This window comes from Scylla paramamosain, chromosome 47, assembly GCF_035594125.1.
Source record: "Scylla paramamosain isolate STU-SP2022 chromosome 47, ASM3559412v1, whole genome shotgun sequence".
Classification (NCBI taxonomy): domain Eukaryota; kingdom Metazoa; phylum Arthropoda; class Malacostraca; order Decapoda; family Portunidae; genus Scylla; species Scylla paramamosain.
The window spans coordinates 6,702,852-6,722,851 of NC_087197.1; the positions used below are offsets into that span (position 1 = coordinate 6,702,852).

At 41.1% G+C, this 20,000-nt stretch overlaps 2 protein-coding genes across 11 annotated transcripts in view; one reads left to right on the plus strand and one right to left on the minus strand.

Annotated features, from left to right (window-relative positions):
- LOC135095085 (serine/threonine-protein phosphatase 6 regulatory ankyrin repeat subunit B-like) overlaps positions 1 to 20,000 on the minus strand; it is a 77,699-nt gene that overhangs the window by 56,427 nt on the left and 1,272 nt on the right. For 3 of the 10 annotated variants that reach the window (XM_063995775.1, XM_063995781.1, XM_063995772.1), the window contains exons 2-5: positions 19,792 to 19,962; positions 17,083 to 19,597; positions 16,128 to 16,230; positions 2,282 to 2,382 (exon numbers count right to left, since the gene is read on the minus strand). In XM_063995775.1, the coding sequence (XP_063851845.1) occupies positions 2,282 to 2,347 (66 nt within the window). In that variant the 5' untranslated portion in view covers positions 2,348 to 2,382; positions 16,128 to 16,230; positions 17,083 to 19,597; positions 19,792 to 19,962. Of the gene's footprint in view, positions 1 to 2,281; positions 2,383 to 10,161; positions 10,377 to 16,127; positions 16,231 to 17,082; positions 19,598 to 19,791; positions 19,963 to 20,000 lie in introns of those variants that run through there. The other 7 variants (XM_063995778.1, XM_063995780.1, XM_063995779.1 and 4 more) reach the window with 5 other exon arrangements.
- LOC135095050 (histidine-rich glycoprotein-like) lies at positions 12,428 to 13,918 on the plus strand. Its single transcript, XM_063995689.1, has 2 exons — positions 12,428 to 13,136; positions 13,755 to 13,918. Exons 1-2 carry the CDS (start codon positions 12,428 to 12,430, stop codon positions 13,916 to 13,918), a joined length of 873 nt encoding a protein of 290 aa, XP_063851759.1.

Below are 20,000 nucleotides of genomic sequence, written 5' to 3' on the forward strand. Positions count from 1 at the left end.
CCACCGTCTGACTTCTTCATGCCATCTATTAGAATTCTTCGCAATTATGTTTTCCATGCTCTCGCTGGCCTAAACCCTCGGAAGGCTTATGGACCTAATGGGGTCCCTCCTATTTTTCTCTGAAACTGTGCCTCCGTGCTTGCACCTTGCCTAGTCAAACTCTTTCGGCTCTGTCTGTCAACATCTACCTTTCCTTCTCGCTGGAAGTTTGCCTACATTCAACCTGTTCCTAAAAAGGGTGACCGTTCTAATCCCTCAAACTACCGTCCTATTGCTTTAATTTCCTGCCAATCTAAAGTTTTTGAATCTCTCCTCAACAGGAAGATTCTTAAACATGTATCACTTCACAACCTTCTATCTGATCGCCAGTATGGGTTCCGTCAAGGCTGCTCTACTGGTGATCTTCTGGCTTTCCTTACTGATTCTTGGTCATCCTCTTTTAGAGATTTTGGTGAAACTTTTGCTGTTGCCTTGGACATATCAAAAGCTTTTGATAGAGTCTGGCACAAAGCTTTGATTTCCAAACTACCCTCCTATGGCTTCACTCCTTCTCTCTGTAACTTCATTTCAAGATTCCTTTCTGACCGTTCTATTGCTGTTGCGGTAGATGATCACTGTTCTTCTCTTAAATCTATTAACAGTGGTGTTCCTCAGGGTTCTGTCCTGTCATCCACTCTTTTCTTATTATTCATTAATGATCTAAACCAAATTTCTTGTCCTATCCACTCCTACTCTGATGATACCACCCTGCACTTTTCCACATCTTTTCATAGACGTCCAACCCTTCAGGAGATAAACATTTCACGCAGGGAAGCCACAGAACGCTTGACTTCTGGTCTTTCTAAAATTTCTGATTGGGGCAGAGCAAACTTTGTATTGTTCAATGCCTCAAAAAACTCAATTCCTCCATCTATCAACTCGACACAACCTTCCAGACAACTATCCCCTCTTCTTCAATGACACTTAACTGTCCCCCTCTTCTAAACTGAACATCCTTGGTGCGTCCTTTATTTATAATCTGAACTGGAAACTTCACATCTCATCTCTAGCTAAAACAGCTTCTGTGAAGTTAGGTGTTCTGAGACGTCTCCGCCAGTTTTTCTCACCTCCCCCATCTGCTAACTCTGTACAAGGGTCTTGTCCGTCCAAGTATGGAGTATGCTTCATATGTCTCTAGGGGTTACACTCATACTGCTCTTCTAGACAGGTGGAATCAAAAGCTTTTCGTGTCATGAACTCCTCTCATCTAACTGACTGTCTTCAGCCTCTCTCTCACCGCCGCAATGTTGCATCTCTAGCTGTCTTCTACCGCTTTTTTCATGGTAACTCCTTTTCTGATCTTGCTAACTGCATGCCTCCCCTCCTCCCTCGGCCTCGCTGCACAAGACTTTCTCTCACCCCTATTCTATTCATCTCTCTAACGCAAGAGTTAACCAGTACTCTCAATCATTCATCTCTTTCTCTGGTAAACTCTGGAACTCCCTGCCTGCTTCTGTATTTCCACCTTCCTATGACTTGAATTCCTTCAAGAGGGAGGTTTCAAGACACTTATTCAACAATTTTAGACCACTGCTTTGACCCTTTGATTGGAATGGCATTTCAGTGGGCTTTTTTTTTTTTTTTTTGTATTTTTGTTGCCCTTGGCCAGTGTCCCTCTTACATAAAAAATAATAAAATAATAATAATAATAATAATAATAATAATAATAATAATAACAATAATAATAATAATAATAATAATAATAATATTATTATTATTATTATTATTATTATTATTATTATTATTATTATTATTATTATTACTGATAATAATAAAAATAATAGTAATACCAACAATAATAATAATAATTATGATTTATATTTAATTTTGTTTGAATTATTATTATTAGTAGTAGTAGTATTATCATTATTATTATTATTATTATTATTATTAGTAGTAGTAGTAGTAGTAGTAGTAGTAGTAGTAGTAGTAGTAGTAGTAGTAGTAGTAGTAGTAGTAGCAGTAGTAGTAATAATATTAATATTATTTTTATTATTACTATTATCATTATTATAATAATAGTAATAATAATAATAATAATAACAATAATAATAATAATAATAATAATAATAATAATAATAATAATAATAATAATAATAATAATGATAATAATAATAATTATTATTATTATTGTTATTATTACTACTATTATTATTATTATTATTATTATTATTATTATTATTATTATTATTATTATTATTATCATCATCATTAAAAATTAATCGTACCGCTCCCTCCTTACCGCTGTGAGTTGGTGTTGAATTGCCTCAAGAAGTTCCTCCCCATGGTGATGTGGGTTGGATGCCATGGTGGGATGTGGGGCGTGTATTGCCCTGAGGTAACCTGCCAGTAGACACAGAGACAGATCACACAACAGGTACATTCCAGAGCACTGGCGTCGCCTGAATCACCTACCTTGGCCACTCCCAAGCTACAACACAGCAGTCCTTTCGCTTAATGCTTTCCAATCTTTTTTAAGCTCATGTACCCTGTAGTGACGTTTTTAGAAATAAATTTGCTCTCTCCCAGAACGATATATATAAAAAAAAGTTTTTATGTAGTTCTATGACTCAGAATATATAAATGAAAGTATTGGGTCTCTATTTTGAATATAGAATAGCTACTCATTCATAAATCATTGTTATATACTGTTACGATCGCTACTCACTTACGATCGTACGATCCCGGTTATCTTTCCAAGAAATTGACTGTACACTGATCCCTGAAAGTTTTAAAGGTCTGGATTTTCAAAGGCTTCGAGTGCCTACCTGACCTATCCGAAATCGCCAGAATTACACCCTCTCACACCTGGGATCACCTCTAATACCAGATCAATGTTGAGGGGTAGAAGACACGATTATTATGCTACAACCATATATATTGATACTAATGATAACTCATAAACAACATGATGTAGTACACGTTAATACATGACGTTCTCGTGACTTCACACAACACCAGAACCCATTTACACTTCCACCGCCCACTGAATTATTTCCCTCAGCCGCCGGAATTTACTCAGACGCCATCACCACGTCCCCAACCGATAATTCCCATATTTCCTCTCCTCACACCTCACAAAACATGACGTCCCTGAGAGACGCCTCCTCTCCGTTCTACCTCACGACCTAAGGCGCTCTGCCTTCCCCTCCTTGGAATGTGTTGTTGCCCACTCAAGCTCTCCTCGTTTCAACATATCTCCACCTCAAATATATTTCCTCCCTTATACATACAAAGATACAGAAAACTTAAATTATGAAGAGAATAATACTACATGATATAAAATGAGTAAATAAGCCTTACACTAACTTATAACCAATAATAAGGATAATGTCCGTAAGGCAGGTAACCGGAACACGGGGGACACTAAGAAAACGTGTTCCTTTTCAAGGTAAACTCGGGCCAATAACATGACAATACATGCTAATTGTAGAAAACAAAATGTCACGCCTGAAACCCAAATAAAAACATACAGAGCGAAGAAAACAGAAAGAAAAAGCACACTGAAAATAAAGAAAAGGATACTGAAAATAAAATCCAACACAAACAAATTTACTGCAAGTCCCTTGCTGTACACAGAACCCAGCCAGTCCCAACAGGCGGACAACAGACAGGCTGTTCAAAGAGAGGTACCATCTCACCCCTCCGGATCAGGGAAACGGCATTGTAAAAACACCCAAGTGACACACACACACACACACACACACACACACACACACACACACACACACACACACACACACACACACCTGTCCTTTATAAGTAAACGACAGACCGAGGATGTTCAGTGTAGAAGAGGATGACACAACTGTCCCCCCTCTTCTACAATGAACATCCTCAGTGTGTCCTTTACTTATAATCTGAACTGGAAACTTCACATTTCATCTCTAGCTAAAACAGCTTCTATGAAGTTAGGTGTTCTGAGACGTCTCCGCCAGTTTTTCTCACCCCCCCCCCCAGCTGCTAACTTAATTTAATTTTTTTTTTATTTAATTGATTGATTGTTTATTGCCCAGAATAGCATTTTTTTTTTTTTTTTTTACAGAGAAGTAGCATTTCTTAATTAATTGGGCACTAGCCTGCAGAGCCGAGGCTCTCTAGCAGACAGAGGAGTGATATACATATAAATGCAACTTATATATAGAGCAGGGCAACAATATAAATCATATAGAACAATAGAAAATAAATAATATTATTGCACCATTTTTTAGGAGCTAATATCCTTAAGATAAGTCATATTTGCAATAAGCTACATCATTCATATGTACAAAAAATACTAAAACTTTATTACAGATCTTAGTTTTGACTTTGACTATTAAACAGGAACTTTTTTTATTTTACTTATGAAAATATTGAAAAACAACAATTTTTTTTTTATATCGTCAGGCAATACGTTCCATACCTTAGGACCAACACAATGTATGGAAAAACGAATACAGACTAGTTCTTGCTTGTGGGCAAATAAGATTAAGATGATTTCCTCGGGTACCTTGGCTATGGTGGAATACATTAAATATTATGTTATTAGGATCATTACCATTAACATTTCTATATATGGTCAGAGATATGAAATATTTCTTTAAGAGGTCGAAAGTTAGTATAAGTATATAGTATACTGTTTAAGTCCTTAAACAGTAAGTCGGTGGAGTCATATTTATTTTCGAAGCCAATGGTTCTTACTATTTTCCTTTGTGCTACATAGACATCATTCACAACAGTAGGCCAAGTACAGCCCCAGATCGATGAACATTTAATAAGGTAAGGATAACATAATGAATGATATAAGCTGCGCAAGGCTTCACCTGTAACACTGTACCTAATTCTGAATAAAATTCCACAAGTTTTTGATAAGTTTGAACACACCGACTGTTTTATATGCTTTTTCCAATTTAAATTTTCATCAATAATAACTCTTGAGAATTTTGTAGAAGAAACACGATTAAACTCACAGCCTCCATAGGAAACTGTTCCAAAATTACTGACAACAGAGCGTCTTTGAAACAATATGAAGTTAGCTTTATTAATGTTTACTGTTAATTTATTTTGCGGTTACCCATTTGAATATGTTATGCAATTCTTGATTTAACTTCACATTTAAGTTACACAAATCATTATCTGATAGAAGAAGGCTTGTATCATCGGCAAATCTCTTTCCTATTGCTTTTTCAAATATTTTGTACAAGGGCCTTATCCGTCCATGTATGGAGTATACTTCACATGTCTGGGGGGGGGTTCCACTCATACTGCTCTTCTAGACAATGTGGAATCAAAAGCTTTTCGTCTCATCAACTCCTCTTCTCTAACCGACTGTCTTCAGCCTCTCTCTCATCGCCGCAATGTTGCATCTCCAGCTGTCTTCTACCATTATTTTCATGCTAACTGCTCTTCTGATCTTGCTAACTGCATGCCTCCCCTCCTCCCCACAGCCTCGCTGCACAAGACTTTCTTCTTTATCTCACCCCTATTCTGTCCACCTCTCTAATGCAATAGTTAACCAGTATTCTCAATCATTCATCCCTTTCTCTGGTAAACTCTAGAGCTCCTTACCTATTTCTGTATTTCCACCTTCCTATGACTTGAATTCCTTCAAGAGGGAGGTTTCAAGACACTTATCCTTCATTTTTTTACTACCGCTTTGGACCCTTTTCTGGGACTGGCATCTCAGTGGGCTTTTTTTTTTTTTTTGTTGCCCTTGGCCAGTGTCCCTCCTACATAAAAACAAACAAACAAACACACACACACACACACACACACACACACACACACACACACACACACACACACACACACCGTGTAGTGTAGAGGTTGGCACACTCGCCTCACAACCAAGAAGGCGCGGGTTCGAATCCCGAGCGTGGCGGGGCAAATGGGCGAACCTCTTAATGTGTAGCCCCTGTTCACCTAGCAGCAAGTAGGTATGGGATGTAACCTCAGGGGTTGTGACCTCGCTGTCCCGGTGTGTGGTGTGTCAGTGGTATCAGTCCTACCCAAAAGATCTGCCACTATGAACTCTGAGCTCTTTCCGTAGGGGAATGGCTGGTTGGATGACCAGCAGACGACCGTACGTGAATCACACACACACACACACACACACACACAAACACACACACAGACACACACACACGCACACACATACACATACACACACACACACACACACACACACACACACACACACACACACACACACACACACACACAAACCAACATGGACACACGCACACACACATACACAAAGACATACACACACACACACACACACATACACACACACACACACACACACACACACACACACACACACACACACAAACCAACATGGACACACGCACACACACTTACACAAAGACACACACACACACACACACACACACACACACACACACACACACAGCAGAAGGCAGTACACAGGAAGAGGCAGTAGGCACCTGCCGAAACGATAATTACTCCCAGTGAGGTCTAAAGCACTGGATCAGGGGATGCTGTGAACTTATCACTAAACCCAGCTGTGACCTCACTGAACGTTTCCCTTTGTGTCTCACAACACAAGGAGGCAGTCACAACATGCCCTCTAAAGAGTCCCATCTGGGGAGGGGACCACAAATGTCCCCAGGTCGGACTGCCCTTCTGATAAAGACCCTAAGTGTCTTGACACCCCCCTCAAGTTTTTTCTTCATTAACTTCTGCAACAATCGTGGTCTAAGATTTAATTTTCAATCTGTAGAACACCACCTCTCCGCTTCTAAACCTCATCTTCTTTTCCTCACTGGAACTCAGGTGTCTGACGCAATTGACAGTGGCCCCTTTTCTGTTCCCTCCTACTTTCTCTATCCTCATTTTTTATCCAAAGCTGGATGTAGCGTTAATGTGCGCAATGACTTAACCTGCTCTTGTTCCCACGCTCTTGAATCTTCCGAGTTTTCCATCATCTGGCTACGACTACAGAGTCACTCTCAAACTAAATTTATTTGAGCTGTATATCTCTCACCTAACTCCTCTGACAATAAAAAATTCTTTGACCACTTAACCTCCAAAGTGGAGCACATTCTGACTCTCATCCCTTTTGCAGAGATCTTCATTCTTGGAGACTTCAATGTTCACTACCAGCTTTGGCTTTCCTCTCCCTTCACTGACCATCCTGGTGAACTAGCTTTCAACTTCGCTATCCTCCACGACCTAGAGCAATTGGTGCAACACCCTACTCGTATTCCTGACCGTCTGTCACACACTGTCGTGGTCCAAGATACTGTCTGCATTTGGTACATAAAGGCTACTGGAAAACATTTTCATATTTTAATTGGTAACTACTAATTATTTACATCTCTTACAAATAAAAATTTTCCACTGGCATTCATCTTCAATTCGTTCAAAGTTATTTGGTATCACTTTATATCTCTTCAACATATTCACTGATCAACGCAATCATCATGCACGAACAAAGACAATATCAGATTCATAAATACAACTAATATCCAATCAGCACAATTAATGTTCAGTTAGAAAAACACAGGTGACATCTCCCTTCACTGGTGAACTAGCCTTCAACTTTGCTATCCTCCACGACCTTGAGGAACTGGTGCAACACCCTACTCATATTCATGACCGTCTTGGAGATACACCCAACATTCTTGGCCTTTTCCTGACCTCTAATCCTTCTGCTTATGCTGTTACCCTCTCTTCTCCATTGGGCTCCTCCAATCACAATTTCATATCTTCTTATCACTCCAATCCCTCCTCAGGATCTCCGTAAGCGGAGGTGCCACTGGCGTTTTGCCTCTGTTAGTTGGGGGGACCTGAGGAGGTATTTTGCTGATTTTCCTTGGAATGACTACTGCTTCCGTGTCAGAGACCCGTCTTTGTGTGCTGAGCGCATAACAGAGGTGATAGTGTCTGGCATGGAGGCATACATTCCTCACTCTTTTTCTCGACCTTCCAAACCTTGGTTCACCACAGCTTGTTCTCATGCTATACATGATAGAGAGGTGGTTCACAAAAGGTACTTAAGCCTTCCATTACCAGAATCTCATGTACTTTATATCTCTGCCCGGAACCATGCCAAGTCTGTTCTCCAATTAGCCAAAAACTCCTTCATTAACAAAAAGTGTCAAAATCTTTCAAAATCTAACTCCCCTCATGACTTCTGGCATTGAGCCAAAAATATCCCTTATGACTTTGCTTTTTCTTTCTCCTCTTTTATTTCAACCGGATGGCACCACTGCTATCACATCTATTTCTAAAGCTGAACTCTTCGCTCAAACCTTTGCTAAAACCTATACCTTGGACGATTCTGGACTTGTTTCTTCCTCTCCTCCAACCTCTGACTACCTCGTGCTACCTATTAAAATTCTTCGCTATGATGTTTTCCATGCCCTCGCTGGCCTAACCCCTCGGAAGGCTTATGGACCTAACTGGGTCCCTCCTATTGTTTTCCGAAACATTGCCTCCGTGCTTGCACCTTGCCTAGTCAAACTCTTTCATCTCTGTCTGTCAACATCTGTATTGTCTTCTTGCTGGAAGTTTGCCTACATTCAGTCGGTTCCTAAAAACGGTGACCGTTCTAATCCCTCAAACTACCGTCCTATTGCTTTAATTTCCTGCCTATCTAAAGTTTTGAATCTATCCTCAACAGGAAGATTCTTAAACATCTGTTACTTCACAACTTTTTATCTGATCGCCAGTATGGGTTCTGTCAAGGCCATTCTACTGGTGATCTTCTGGCTTTCCTTACTGAGTCTTGGTCATCCTCTTTGAGAGATTTTGGTGAAACTTTTGTTGTTGCCTTGGACACATCAAAAGCTTTGATAGAGTCTGGCACAAAGCTTTGATTTCCAAACTACCCTCCTACAACTTCTATCCTCTCTGTAACCTCATCCCAAGTTTCCTTTCTGATCGTTCTATTACTGCTGTGGTAGACGGTCACTGTTCTTCTGCTAAATATTTTAACAGTGGTGTTCCTCAGGGTTCTGTCGTGCCACCCACTCTCTTCTTATTATTCATCAATGACCTTTTAAACCAAACTTCTTGTCCTATCCACTCTCACGCTGATGATACCACCCTGCACTTTTCCACGTGTTTTCATTGACGTCCAATCCTTCAGGAAGTAAACTTTTCATGCAGGAAAGCCACAGAACGCCTAACACCTCATCTTTTTAAAATTTTTGATAGGGGCAGAGCAAACTTGGTATTGTTCAATGCCTCAAAAACTCAATTCCTCCATCTATCAACTTGACACAACCTTCCAGACAACTATGCCCTCTTCTTCAATGACACTCAACTGTTTTCCTCTTCTGCGCTGAACATCCTCGGTCTGTCCTTTACTTATGATCTAAACTGGAAACTTCACATCTCATCTCTAGCTAAAACATCTATGAAATTAGGTGTTCTGATACGTCTCCGCCAGTCTTTCTCCGCCCCCACCAACCAGCTGCTAACTCTGTACAAGGGTCTTATCCATCCATGTATGGAGTATGCTTCACATATCTGGGGGGGGCAGCGTTCCACTCATACCGCACTTCTAGACAGGGTGGAATCGAAAGCTTTCTGTCTCATCAACTTCTCTCCTCTAACTGACTGTCTTCAGCCTCTCTCTCACCGCCGCAATGTTGCATCTCTAGCTGTCTTCTACCGCTTTTTTCATGCTAACTGCTCTTCTGATCTTGCTAACTGCATGCCTCCCCTCCTCCTGTGGCCTCGTTGCACAAGACATTCTTCTTTCTTTCACCCCTATTCTGTCCATCTCTCTAATGCAAGAGTTAACCAGTATTCTCAGTCATTCATCCCTTTCTCTGGTAAACTCTGGAACTCCCTGCCTGCCTCTGTATTTCCACCTTCCTATGACTTAAATTCCTTCAAGAGGGAGGTTTCAAGACACTTATCCTTCAATATTTTGTCTACCACTTTCTACCCTTTTCTGGGAATGACATCTCAGTGGGCTTTTTTTTTTTTTCATTTGATTTTTGTTGCCCTTGGCCAGTGTCCCTCCTACATAAAAAAAAAAAAAAGTAACACACCACCCACCTTCCTTCACAAACGATGCAGCCCGCTAATATTTGAGGCTCTATTTTTAAATCAACACAAATATTAAATATCTACACAGCTTAAATATATTATCTAAGGACTTACAGGTGCGTGGGTGTAGGCTTAGGTGTTTGAGAACGGTACAGCCTGCAGACACTAAGACACATATACTGACCGAGGCCGAGCCAATGACAACAACAAACCGAGACTGGATGAGACAGTCTTATTTTGTTGTTGTCCGTCAGCCTAGATCGACACATGAGCAAGACACGTTCAGTTAGTCACCACACCCCTGCACCCCACCACCCCCCACATCTCTCTCTCTCTCTCTCTCTCTCTCTCTCTCTCTCTCTCTCTCTCTCTCTCTCTCTCTCTCTCTCTCTCTCTCTCTCTCTCTCTCTCTCATGACAATGAATATCAGTAGATTTCTCGGTAGGTCTGATCGAAAATCCAGTAGATTTGACCTTATTTTCGAAATCATTCGGTATATCGGTAGATCCATGAAATATCCAGTAGATCTACTGTTTTATCGGTAGATCTGACAACACTGGGCCTTGACTAACCGGCCGGGGAGGGAAGGACCTCGCTCCTACCTATCCCCTGCCTCTGCCACAGCCACGCCCATTGCCACACTCCCGCCACTTTCTCCGCCCATGCACATATCATCTCGCCCACGCCCGTGCCATACCGGGGCACGTCCACAAGCATCATCACCAATTCACATCTCTGCAACTAGTCTGTCTCTGTCATAATCTCTTAATCCCTTACACATTTTCTCTCTCTCTCTCTCTCTCTCTCTCTCTCTCTCTCTCTCTCTCTCTCTCTCTCTCTCTCTCTCTCTCTCTCTCTCTCTCTCTCTCTCTCTCTCTCTCTCTCTCTCTCAAAACGGCTGTCAGCCTACAGCACACCTACTTCCCTCATGTGACACCACACACACTCACATGAGGATGCTCTAGGAAACTCCGTGTATCAACTCTTTCAACCTACTGTTTGAGTGCAATCAGTGCATAACAGGAAAACTCTGTGTGTGTGTGTGTGTGTGTGTGTGTGTGTGTGTGTGTGTGTTGTAAGGTATAAGGAAGATAATAAATATGGAAAACATTATTAAATATATAGTGAAGAGACAAGTAAGAACAACAGATGCAATGAGAGAGAGAGAGAGAGAGAGAGAGAGAGAGAGAGAGAGAGAGAGAGAGAGAGAGAGAGAGAGAGAGAGAGAGAGAGAATGTGGTGGAAGTTGCCAGTGATATACACAAAACCATAACCTGAAAACAATTAAACCTTTGTGTCCTTGCGCAGCTGAATTAGAATGAGAAGGAGGAGGCTCAGGCAAAACTGCAGAGATGGAGGCGATTTTTTTTTTATCTGCACTGAAATTCTGTTCACACACACACACACACACACACACACACACACACATACACAAACACATACACACACAAGCGCGCGCGCGCGCGCTATTTCCGGACATGATATCTCTATTTTTTTTCTTTTTTTCATTGAATAAGTAAATGTTAGCGGCCTTTCATTAATAGAAAACCTAGAAAGGTAATAGAGAAGGAGGAGGAAGAAGAAGGGGAGCACTTCCTTTTCCTCCATTTCTTATTCCTCCTTGTGCCTGCTGTAGATACTGAGTCATGAGAAACGCATCTCTGGTGCTTGTGTGTGTGTGTGTTTGTGTGTGTGTGTGTGTGTGTGTGTAACTAACCAGACTCCACCTACCCGCCTACCGTCTGTCCCTGCATACAAGTGTACTCTTTATCAGAACAGAAAAGCCACTTTGACAGTATCTTTTGTTGACCTAAGTGATCAACTGCTAACACTACTTGTAATGAAAATAGCGACAAAAATACATGGCAGGCATTCATGGTGACAACTGTAGTAAGTGGAAGTTTAAAAGTCCATAAATGACCTTGGGCCCTGACACCGCTTTGTGCTCCCGTCTTGACACCCTCTGTCAGGACTTTGCTTCCCCACCCCCCACCCTCAACCACATCACCATTACTGCATCACAATCACCATCACCAAAAAGAACATCATCATCATCAGCAGCAGCACTACCAATTCCGCTACCACCACCACAACCACTTCCTCTATCACCATCACCAACCATCATCATCATCATGATCATCACCACGCTGCACCACACCATAACACACCACAACACGCCAAACTGTACCACACTGCACCACACCACATCACACCACACCAAACCACACTGCATTACACCACACCAAACCACACTGCATCACACTGCACCCACCACACCACATCACACGGCACCACACTGCACCACATCACACCACACCACACTGCACCACACCACACTACACTGGATCACACCACACCACACCACACTCCACACCACACCATGATGCACCAAACCATACTGGAACATACCATATTACACTACATTGCACCACACCACACCTCAGCATCACATCACTCTGTACCACACTATATCACACAACACCACACAACGCCACACCACTCTTCAGCACACTGCACCACACCATACTGTCCCACACCAAACCATGCCCCTCCACACCACACCACATCACACCACACCAAACAACACTGCACCACACCACACCACAATGCACCATGCCACACAACACTGCTTCACTCTACAACCACACAACACTGTATCACACCACATCATACCACACTGCATCACACCACACCACACTGCACCACACTGCACTACACTGCACCACACCACACTGCACCACACCACACTGCGTCACACCACACCACATTCCACCACACTACACCATCCCACACCACACCAAATCACACTTTACCACACCACACTGCACTGCAGCACACTACACTTCAGCAACACACCACACCACACCACACCACACAACACCACACCAGCCCACACTGTGTCACATCACATCACATCACACTACAGCACACCACGACTCACCACACCACACCACACCACACCACACTGCACAACATCACACTACACCACATTGTACTGCACAAACCACACCACACTGAGACGTCTCCGCCAGTTTTTCTCACCTCCCCAGCTGCTGACTGTACAAAGGTCTTATCCATCCATGTACGGAGTATGCTTCACATGTCTGGGGAAGGGCTCCACTCATACCGGTCTTTTAGACATGGTGAAATCAAAACCTTTTCGTCTCATCAACTTCCCTCCTCAACTAACTATCTTCAGCCTCTCTCTCATAGAAACAGTGTTGCATCTCTACCTGTCTTCTACCGCTATTTTCATGCTAACTGTTCTTCTGATATTGCTAATTGCATGCCTCCCCTCCTCCCGCGGCCTCGCTGCACAAGACTTTCTTCTTTCTCTCACCCTTATTCTGTCCACCTCTCTAATGCAAGAGTTAACCAGTATCCTCAAGCATTCATCCCTTTCTCTGGTAGACTAGAACTCCTTGTCAGCTTCTGTATTTCCACCTTCCTACGACTTAAATTCCTTCAAGAAGGAAGTTTCAAGACACTTATCCTTCAGTTTTTGACTAAGACTTCGAACCCTATTCGGTAACTGGCATCTTAGTGAACTTTTTTTTTTTGTTGCCCTTGGCCAGTGTCCCTCCTACATAAAAAAAAAAAAAAAAATCACCACGTCACTAAACACTGCACCACACGCTTGTCAGCCAGCAGCAGTGTATAGGATTACACAGGCCAACAACCACATCACACTGCACACCACACACCAGCCAATCACCCAGCAACAATATACAGGATAACACAACCCAACAAGTACATCACACACCACACTACACTGCACACCACACACCAGCCAGTCACCCAAGCAGCAACAGTGTTTGGGATTACACTGGCCAACAAGCACATCACATACCACATCAACAGCCACCAATAGTGGATGGGATTACACAGTCCAGCAAGCACAGCACACACCACACAGTCATGGTTCAAGATACTGTCTGCATTTAGTACATAAAGGCTACTGGAAAACTCACAAACATTTTCATATTTTAATTGGTAACTACTAATTATTTACATCTCTTACAAATCAAAATTTTCCACAGGCATTCATCTTCAATTCGTTCAAAGTTACTTGGTATCACTTTATATCTCTTCAACATATTCACTGATCAACGCAATCATCATGCACGAACAAAGACAATATCAGATTCATAAATACAACTAATAACCAATCAGCACAATTAATGTTCAGTTAGAAAAACACAGGTGACATCTCCCTTCACTGGTGAACTAGCCTTCAACTTTGCTATCCTCCACGACCTTGAGCAACTGGTGCAACACCCTACTCATATTCATGACCGTCTTGGAGATACGCCCAACATTCTTGGCCTTTTCCTGACCTCTAATCCTTCTGCTTATGCTGTTATCCTCTCTTCTCCATTGGGATCCTCCAATCACAGTTTCGTATCTTCTTATCACTCCAATCCCTCCTCAGGATCCCCGTAAGCGGAGGTGCCACTGGCGTTTTGCCTCTGTTAGTTGGGGGGATCTGAGGAGGTATTTTGCTGATTTTCCTTGGAATGACTACTGCTTCCGTGTCAGAGACCCGTCTCTGTGTGCTGAGCGCATAACAGAGGTGATAGTGTCTGCCATGGAAGCGTACATTCCTCACTCTTTTTCTCCACTTAATCCTTCCAAATCTTGGTTTAACACAGCTTGTTCTCGTGCTATACATGATAGAAACGTGGCCCACAAAAGGTACTTTAGCCTTCCATCACCAGAATCTCGTGCACTTTATATTTCTGCTTGGAACCATGCCAACTCTGTTCTCCAACTAGCCAAACACTCCTTCATTAATAGAATGTGTCAAAATCTTTCAAGATCTAACTCCCTCGAGACTTCGGGCACATAGCCAAAAACATCTCCAATAACTTTGTTTCTTCTTCTTTCCTTCGTTTATTTCAACCAGATGGCACCACTGCTATCACATCTATGTCTAAAGCTGAACTCTTCGCTAAAACCTTTGCTAAAAACTGTACCTTGGATGATTTAGGGCATGTTCCTACCTCTCCTCCACCCTCAGACTACATCATGCTACCTATTGAAAATTCTTCACAATGATATTTTCCATGCCCTCGCTGGCCTAAACCCTCGGAAGGCTTATGGACCTGATGGGGTCTCTTCTATTGTTCCATGCTTACACCTTGCTTAGTCAAACTCTTTCAACTCTGTCTGTCAACATCAACCTTTCCTTCTTGCTGGAAGTTTGCCTACATTCAGCCTGTTCCTAACAATGGTGACTGTTCTAATCCTTCAAACTTCCGTCCTATTGTTTTAATTACCTGTTCGTCTAAAGTTTTTTAATCTATCCTCAACAGGAAGATTCTTAAACATCTATCACTTCACAACCTTCTTTCTAATTACCACTATGGGTTCCATCAAGGCCGCTCTACTGGTGATCTTCTGGCTTTCCTTACTGAGTCTTGGTCATCCTCTTTGAGGGATTTTGGTGAAACTTTGGCTGTTGCCTTGGATGTATCAAAAGCTTTTGATAGAGTCTGGCACAAAGCTTTGATTTCTAAACTACCTTCCTATGGCTTCTATCCTTCTCTCTGTAACTTTAAAGTTTCCTTTCTGACCATAGTATTGCTGCTGTGGTAGACGGTCACTGTTCTAAATCTATTTAGATTTAGTGGTGTTCCTCAGGGTTCTGTACTCTCACCCTCTCTCTTCCTATTATTTATCAATGATTTTCTAAACCAAACGTCTTGTCCTATCCACTCCTATGCTGATGATACCACCCTTCACTTTTCCACGTCTTTTCATAGACATCCAACTCTTCAGGAAGCAAACAATTCACGCAAGGAAGCCACGGAACGCCTCACTTCCGATCTTTCCTATCTTTCTAATTGGAGCAGAGCAAACTTGATATTGTTCAATGCCCGAAAAACTCAATTCCTCCATCTATCAACTCGACACAATCTTTCATATATATATATATATATATATATATATATATATATATATATATATATATATATATATATATATATATATATATATATATATATATATATATATATATATATTTTTTTTTTTTTTTTTTTTTTTTTTTTTTTTTGCAACACGTAAGTGCAACACACCTTGGATGAGGGTTGCTGCCTCTGTTTTGCTGGCCTTCCTTGAGGCTGCCTACCTCCTGTCTTGCTGGCCTTCCTTCACGCTGTTTGCCTCTCTGCTGCTTCCCTGGAATGACAAATAAATCTTATAGCAATGAAAGCTGTGTTGGGGCAACAAGGCGCTGTAACACACACACACACGCCAGGATGCTTATTGTTAGAGTTGTGGGAATGTGGCAAGCCAAGGGTGGCGATAGTGACGTGTGCTTCATGTGCCTCACGGCTTACAAACCCTAATGTATCTTGCACTCCTGTGGCCTTGAGCACCAGCTGCTGCTGGTGGCCACTCACTGCTGTCAAGTGTACGATGACCTTGCTCCTCTTCATAATGGAAAGTGAGGCACTACTTTTACTAATACATCTACTAGGAGAGAGAGAGAGAGAGAGAGAGAGAGAGAGAGAGAGAGAGAGAGAGAGAGAGAGAGAGAGAGAGAGAGAGAGAGAGAGGGGAGCATATACCTCACACACTCCATCACCACATGTTCCACTCTTTCATCCTTTCCCATGTCACCATCTGGCACTCTCTCTCTCTCTCTCTCTCTCTCTCTCTCTCTCTCTCTCTCTCTCTCTCTCTCTCTCTCTCTCTCTCTTTCCAAAGTAGTCTTGTTCCCTCCTTCACGTGTTAACTATGTAATCTGTGGTGTTGTAGGGGCGAAACTTTTATCTGGAAGGGTAATAATTCATGGCTGGCAGCTGTGTCTTGTCTACACCATACTTCTGAAGCACGAAGGAGCGAGGCAGCTAGCTGAGTCCAGTGTTGCAAGTGAGAAAAATATAAACGTATCTAAAAACGTATCTAAAATATACAAAACGTATGCATACAATGTAAAATGGTATCCAAAAAGTATCCAATATTGTTTTCTTTACGATATGCCCTATAGTTCATGAAAACTATGATTACAAATAAATTATTTCTTACCATGGTGTTATAGACATCATACGGTTGGTAGCCAAGCTACTTACTGCTGCCTAGTGGTGGAGAAATGTTGTTCACTACACATTTGGAGCATTAATATAAACCCTTTGATTGGGTCTTCCAAAACATTATATTTATGTATAAGTGCACTTTATTAGAAAAAAATAAATAAATGATGCCAGTAGGCTACTACAACTGAACACCGATTTATTAATACCTTCAATGGCAGGCTGTATTTGGATAGCCTCCACAACTTATTCTCTAACTTAGGCTACATTAATACCACAGAGTACAAAATATGAATATCTGATAACCTTAATTAAAAAAAAAAGACAAAACTACAAACGCAGACTTTCTTTTTCTGCCTATGAAGCTACCTATATGCTTTGCTTAGCCTCACTGAACACATTCTGAGCAGATCTTATCATCAAGGAACTTGGCTCCCATTCATAGCATGGAACTGCTCCCCCGTCACCTTTACTTAACAAAAGTGCATTTATTGACTCTGTGTTCAGTCTATTTCTTAGGTCTGTCTTTATTAATTTTACTTGTGAAAAAAATATCTCCACTGCAGCTGATGAATGTGGTAGAACTAACAAATTTACCATTAACTCAGCTAGATTTGGAAACACAGGTGTTCCATCACTAGTCTTAAGTTTTAGTACTGAACACCATATCTCGGTGGGGTTACTTGATGTACTCAAAGCATCTTCATGAAAAGTAAGTGACCGCCATTCATCATTGCAAACATCATATTCTGATTCTTTAATCAGCTGAGGAATTTTTTTGAACAGTGGCACTAGACTTGTAACTCTATTTTCTCTTGCTATGGCAGGGTCACAGGCATTTAACAACGGGAGTACATCACTCAAACCTTTGAATCTTTTACTGATTTGCTTTGATAGCTCTACATAAAAATCCAGACATCTCACCCGAAATCTGGAAGCTTCAGATCCAAGTTCCCATAACACATTTTTATCTGCCAGCATACTCTCTACTTTGCTGCCAAAGTACCATTCATTTTTAGGCAGGAAATTGGAACAGTCTTTAAATTCCACTTCAAATGGATCTGACTTTGATTTTAGTATGTCTTTCTTTATATAATTGCTCAGAATAGTCCTATAAAAAGCACAGATGTTAGAATATGCAGTGTGTATCATGACTGATTAACTTTGAAATTCTCTGTTCATCTTATTGATAATGGGCAGAATATACCCAAGGAAAGTAAAGTACATTTTGAACAGAGGATTGTTCAAGGCATTCAGTATATGCACTGCAGACTGTACTTGAGATTCCAAGGCTTCTGACTGAAAGAAAAGAATTAGTGCTGACCATTGTTCTAGTGTTCTGTTAACAACTGATTCTAGGGAAAGCCATCTTGTTTGACTAGTATTTAGAAGTCTGTGTACATCAACTCTAACAAATTGTTGAAATTCCTTAAACTTCAACAGTCTCTTAGGGCTGTGATTAATGAAGTTATGTATATCTTTACACAATGTTTCTACAGAACTTGGAAGCTTAAGACAGGCTGCAGAGGAACAGAGATTTAATGAATGGCAAATACATCCAATTACAAACAAATGAGGGACTCTATCCAGCAATTTTGCCTTTAAACCACCCATACTCCCCATCATGACTGACGCATTGTCAGCAGCAAATTCAAGCATATTTTTAAATGGAATGCCATTTTCATCAAAAAAAGTACTCAATAGGTGAAACAGTCCTTCAGCACTGGAATCTTCTACATCTAGCAATTGTAAAAATTTGTCTTCAACTGTACACTGCTGAGTGTTCACTACTCTGACAACAATGGCTAACTGCTTGGTAGTGGATACATCAGTGCTCTCATCTACAATTATGGAATATTTGTGTGTCTTTAAGCATGCTACAATTTCCTTCAAGCTTTCATTGCCTATACATTTCACTACTATTTCTCTTGAAGTTTGTCTTCCACACCTTACAGATTTTATAATTTGAGAATCAGTGGTTCCATGTTTCAAAACTTTCATTAGATGGTCCATGACATTAAAAGAAATATTGTGTTTACAAAGAAATTTGAGTAACATTAGTCTAAGTTTTTCTGCATCCCTTGCAGGTAGATTTTTCTTTTCAAATAGAGATGGTACAAAAGGGGATTTCACAGACTTTGCTCTGTTTGTATGATATTTAGTTTTCAAATGCCTATGCATATGAGAAACTGTCCCCTCAATTAATTTAGCGCAAATATTACAAAATGCTTTTCTTTTCATTTCTTCTCTATCTCCTTCATACCTGGAGAAACATGCAAGCGTAGGATCTTCTGACCACTTCATAGCATATTTCCTTATCCTCTTTTCCGGAGGTGTTGACTTTTTGGATGAACTAGGGTTTGACACACGCTTACGAGAGGTTGACTTCTCAATAGCTGGTGGCTGACTGTCATCTGTTTCTGATTCATCCGAATCCTCAATTAGATGAGTATCAGCTTCAACCTCTCTGACAGATTCCTTGAACTCAACTGCGCCTTCTTCAGTCCTACCTGAATTAAGAGTGACTGAGTGTTAAGCATGTACAGTATAGTACCTCTTCATCTACAGCTCCCCCAGAACCTATTTCTCACGTTATCGGATGGGTTTCTGTAATAGACGAAAGTTCAAAATTTCTTAATTTTGCTTGTTTCAGACAATTAATTGTTTTAAAGAATTACTGGAAAATAAGGGTAAATTAACTAACCAGAAATACCACTAGACCCAGGAGTGGATGATGGAGCTTCTTCACCTACATCGCTCATTTCAATAGAGGATGATGGTTGTGCCAGGGGGTCATCTGGATCAGCTTCAGGATTATCAGAGTCTGAGACAGAGGGTTTGTCCGTGCGCCTATTTTCACCATCATTCTTCCTCCCTGAATCATTTAATAATACTATATAATATATGTAACTA

Excerpts from the sequence above, each read along its gene's own strand:
- LOC135095050 (XM_063995689.1), top strand. The coding sequence starts at position 12,428 with ATGATGCACCAAACCATACTGGAACATACCATATTACACTACATTGCA. Across the intron at positions 13,137-13,754 it reads CTTATCCATCCATGTACGGA|CCAATCACCCAGCAACAATA; the intron begins GTATGCTTCACA and ends ACCACACACCAG.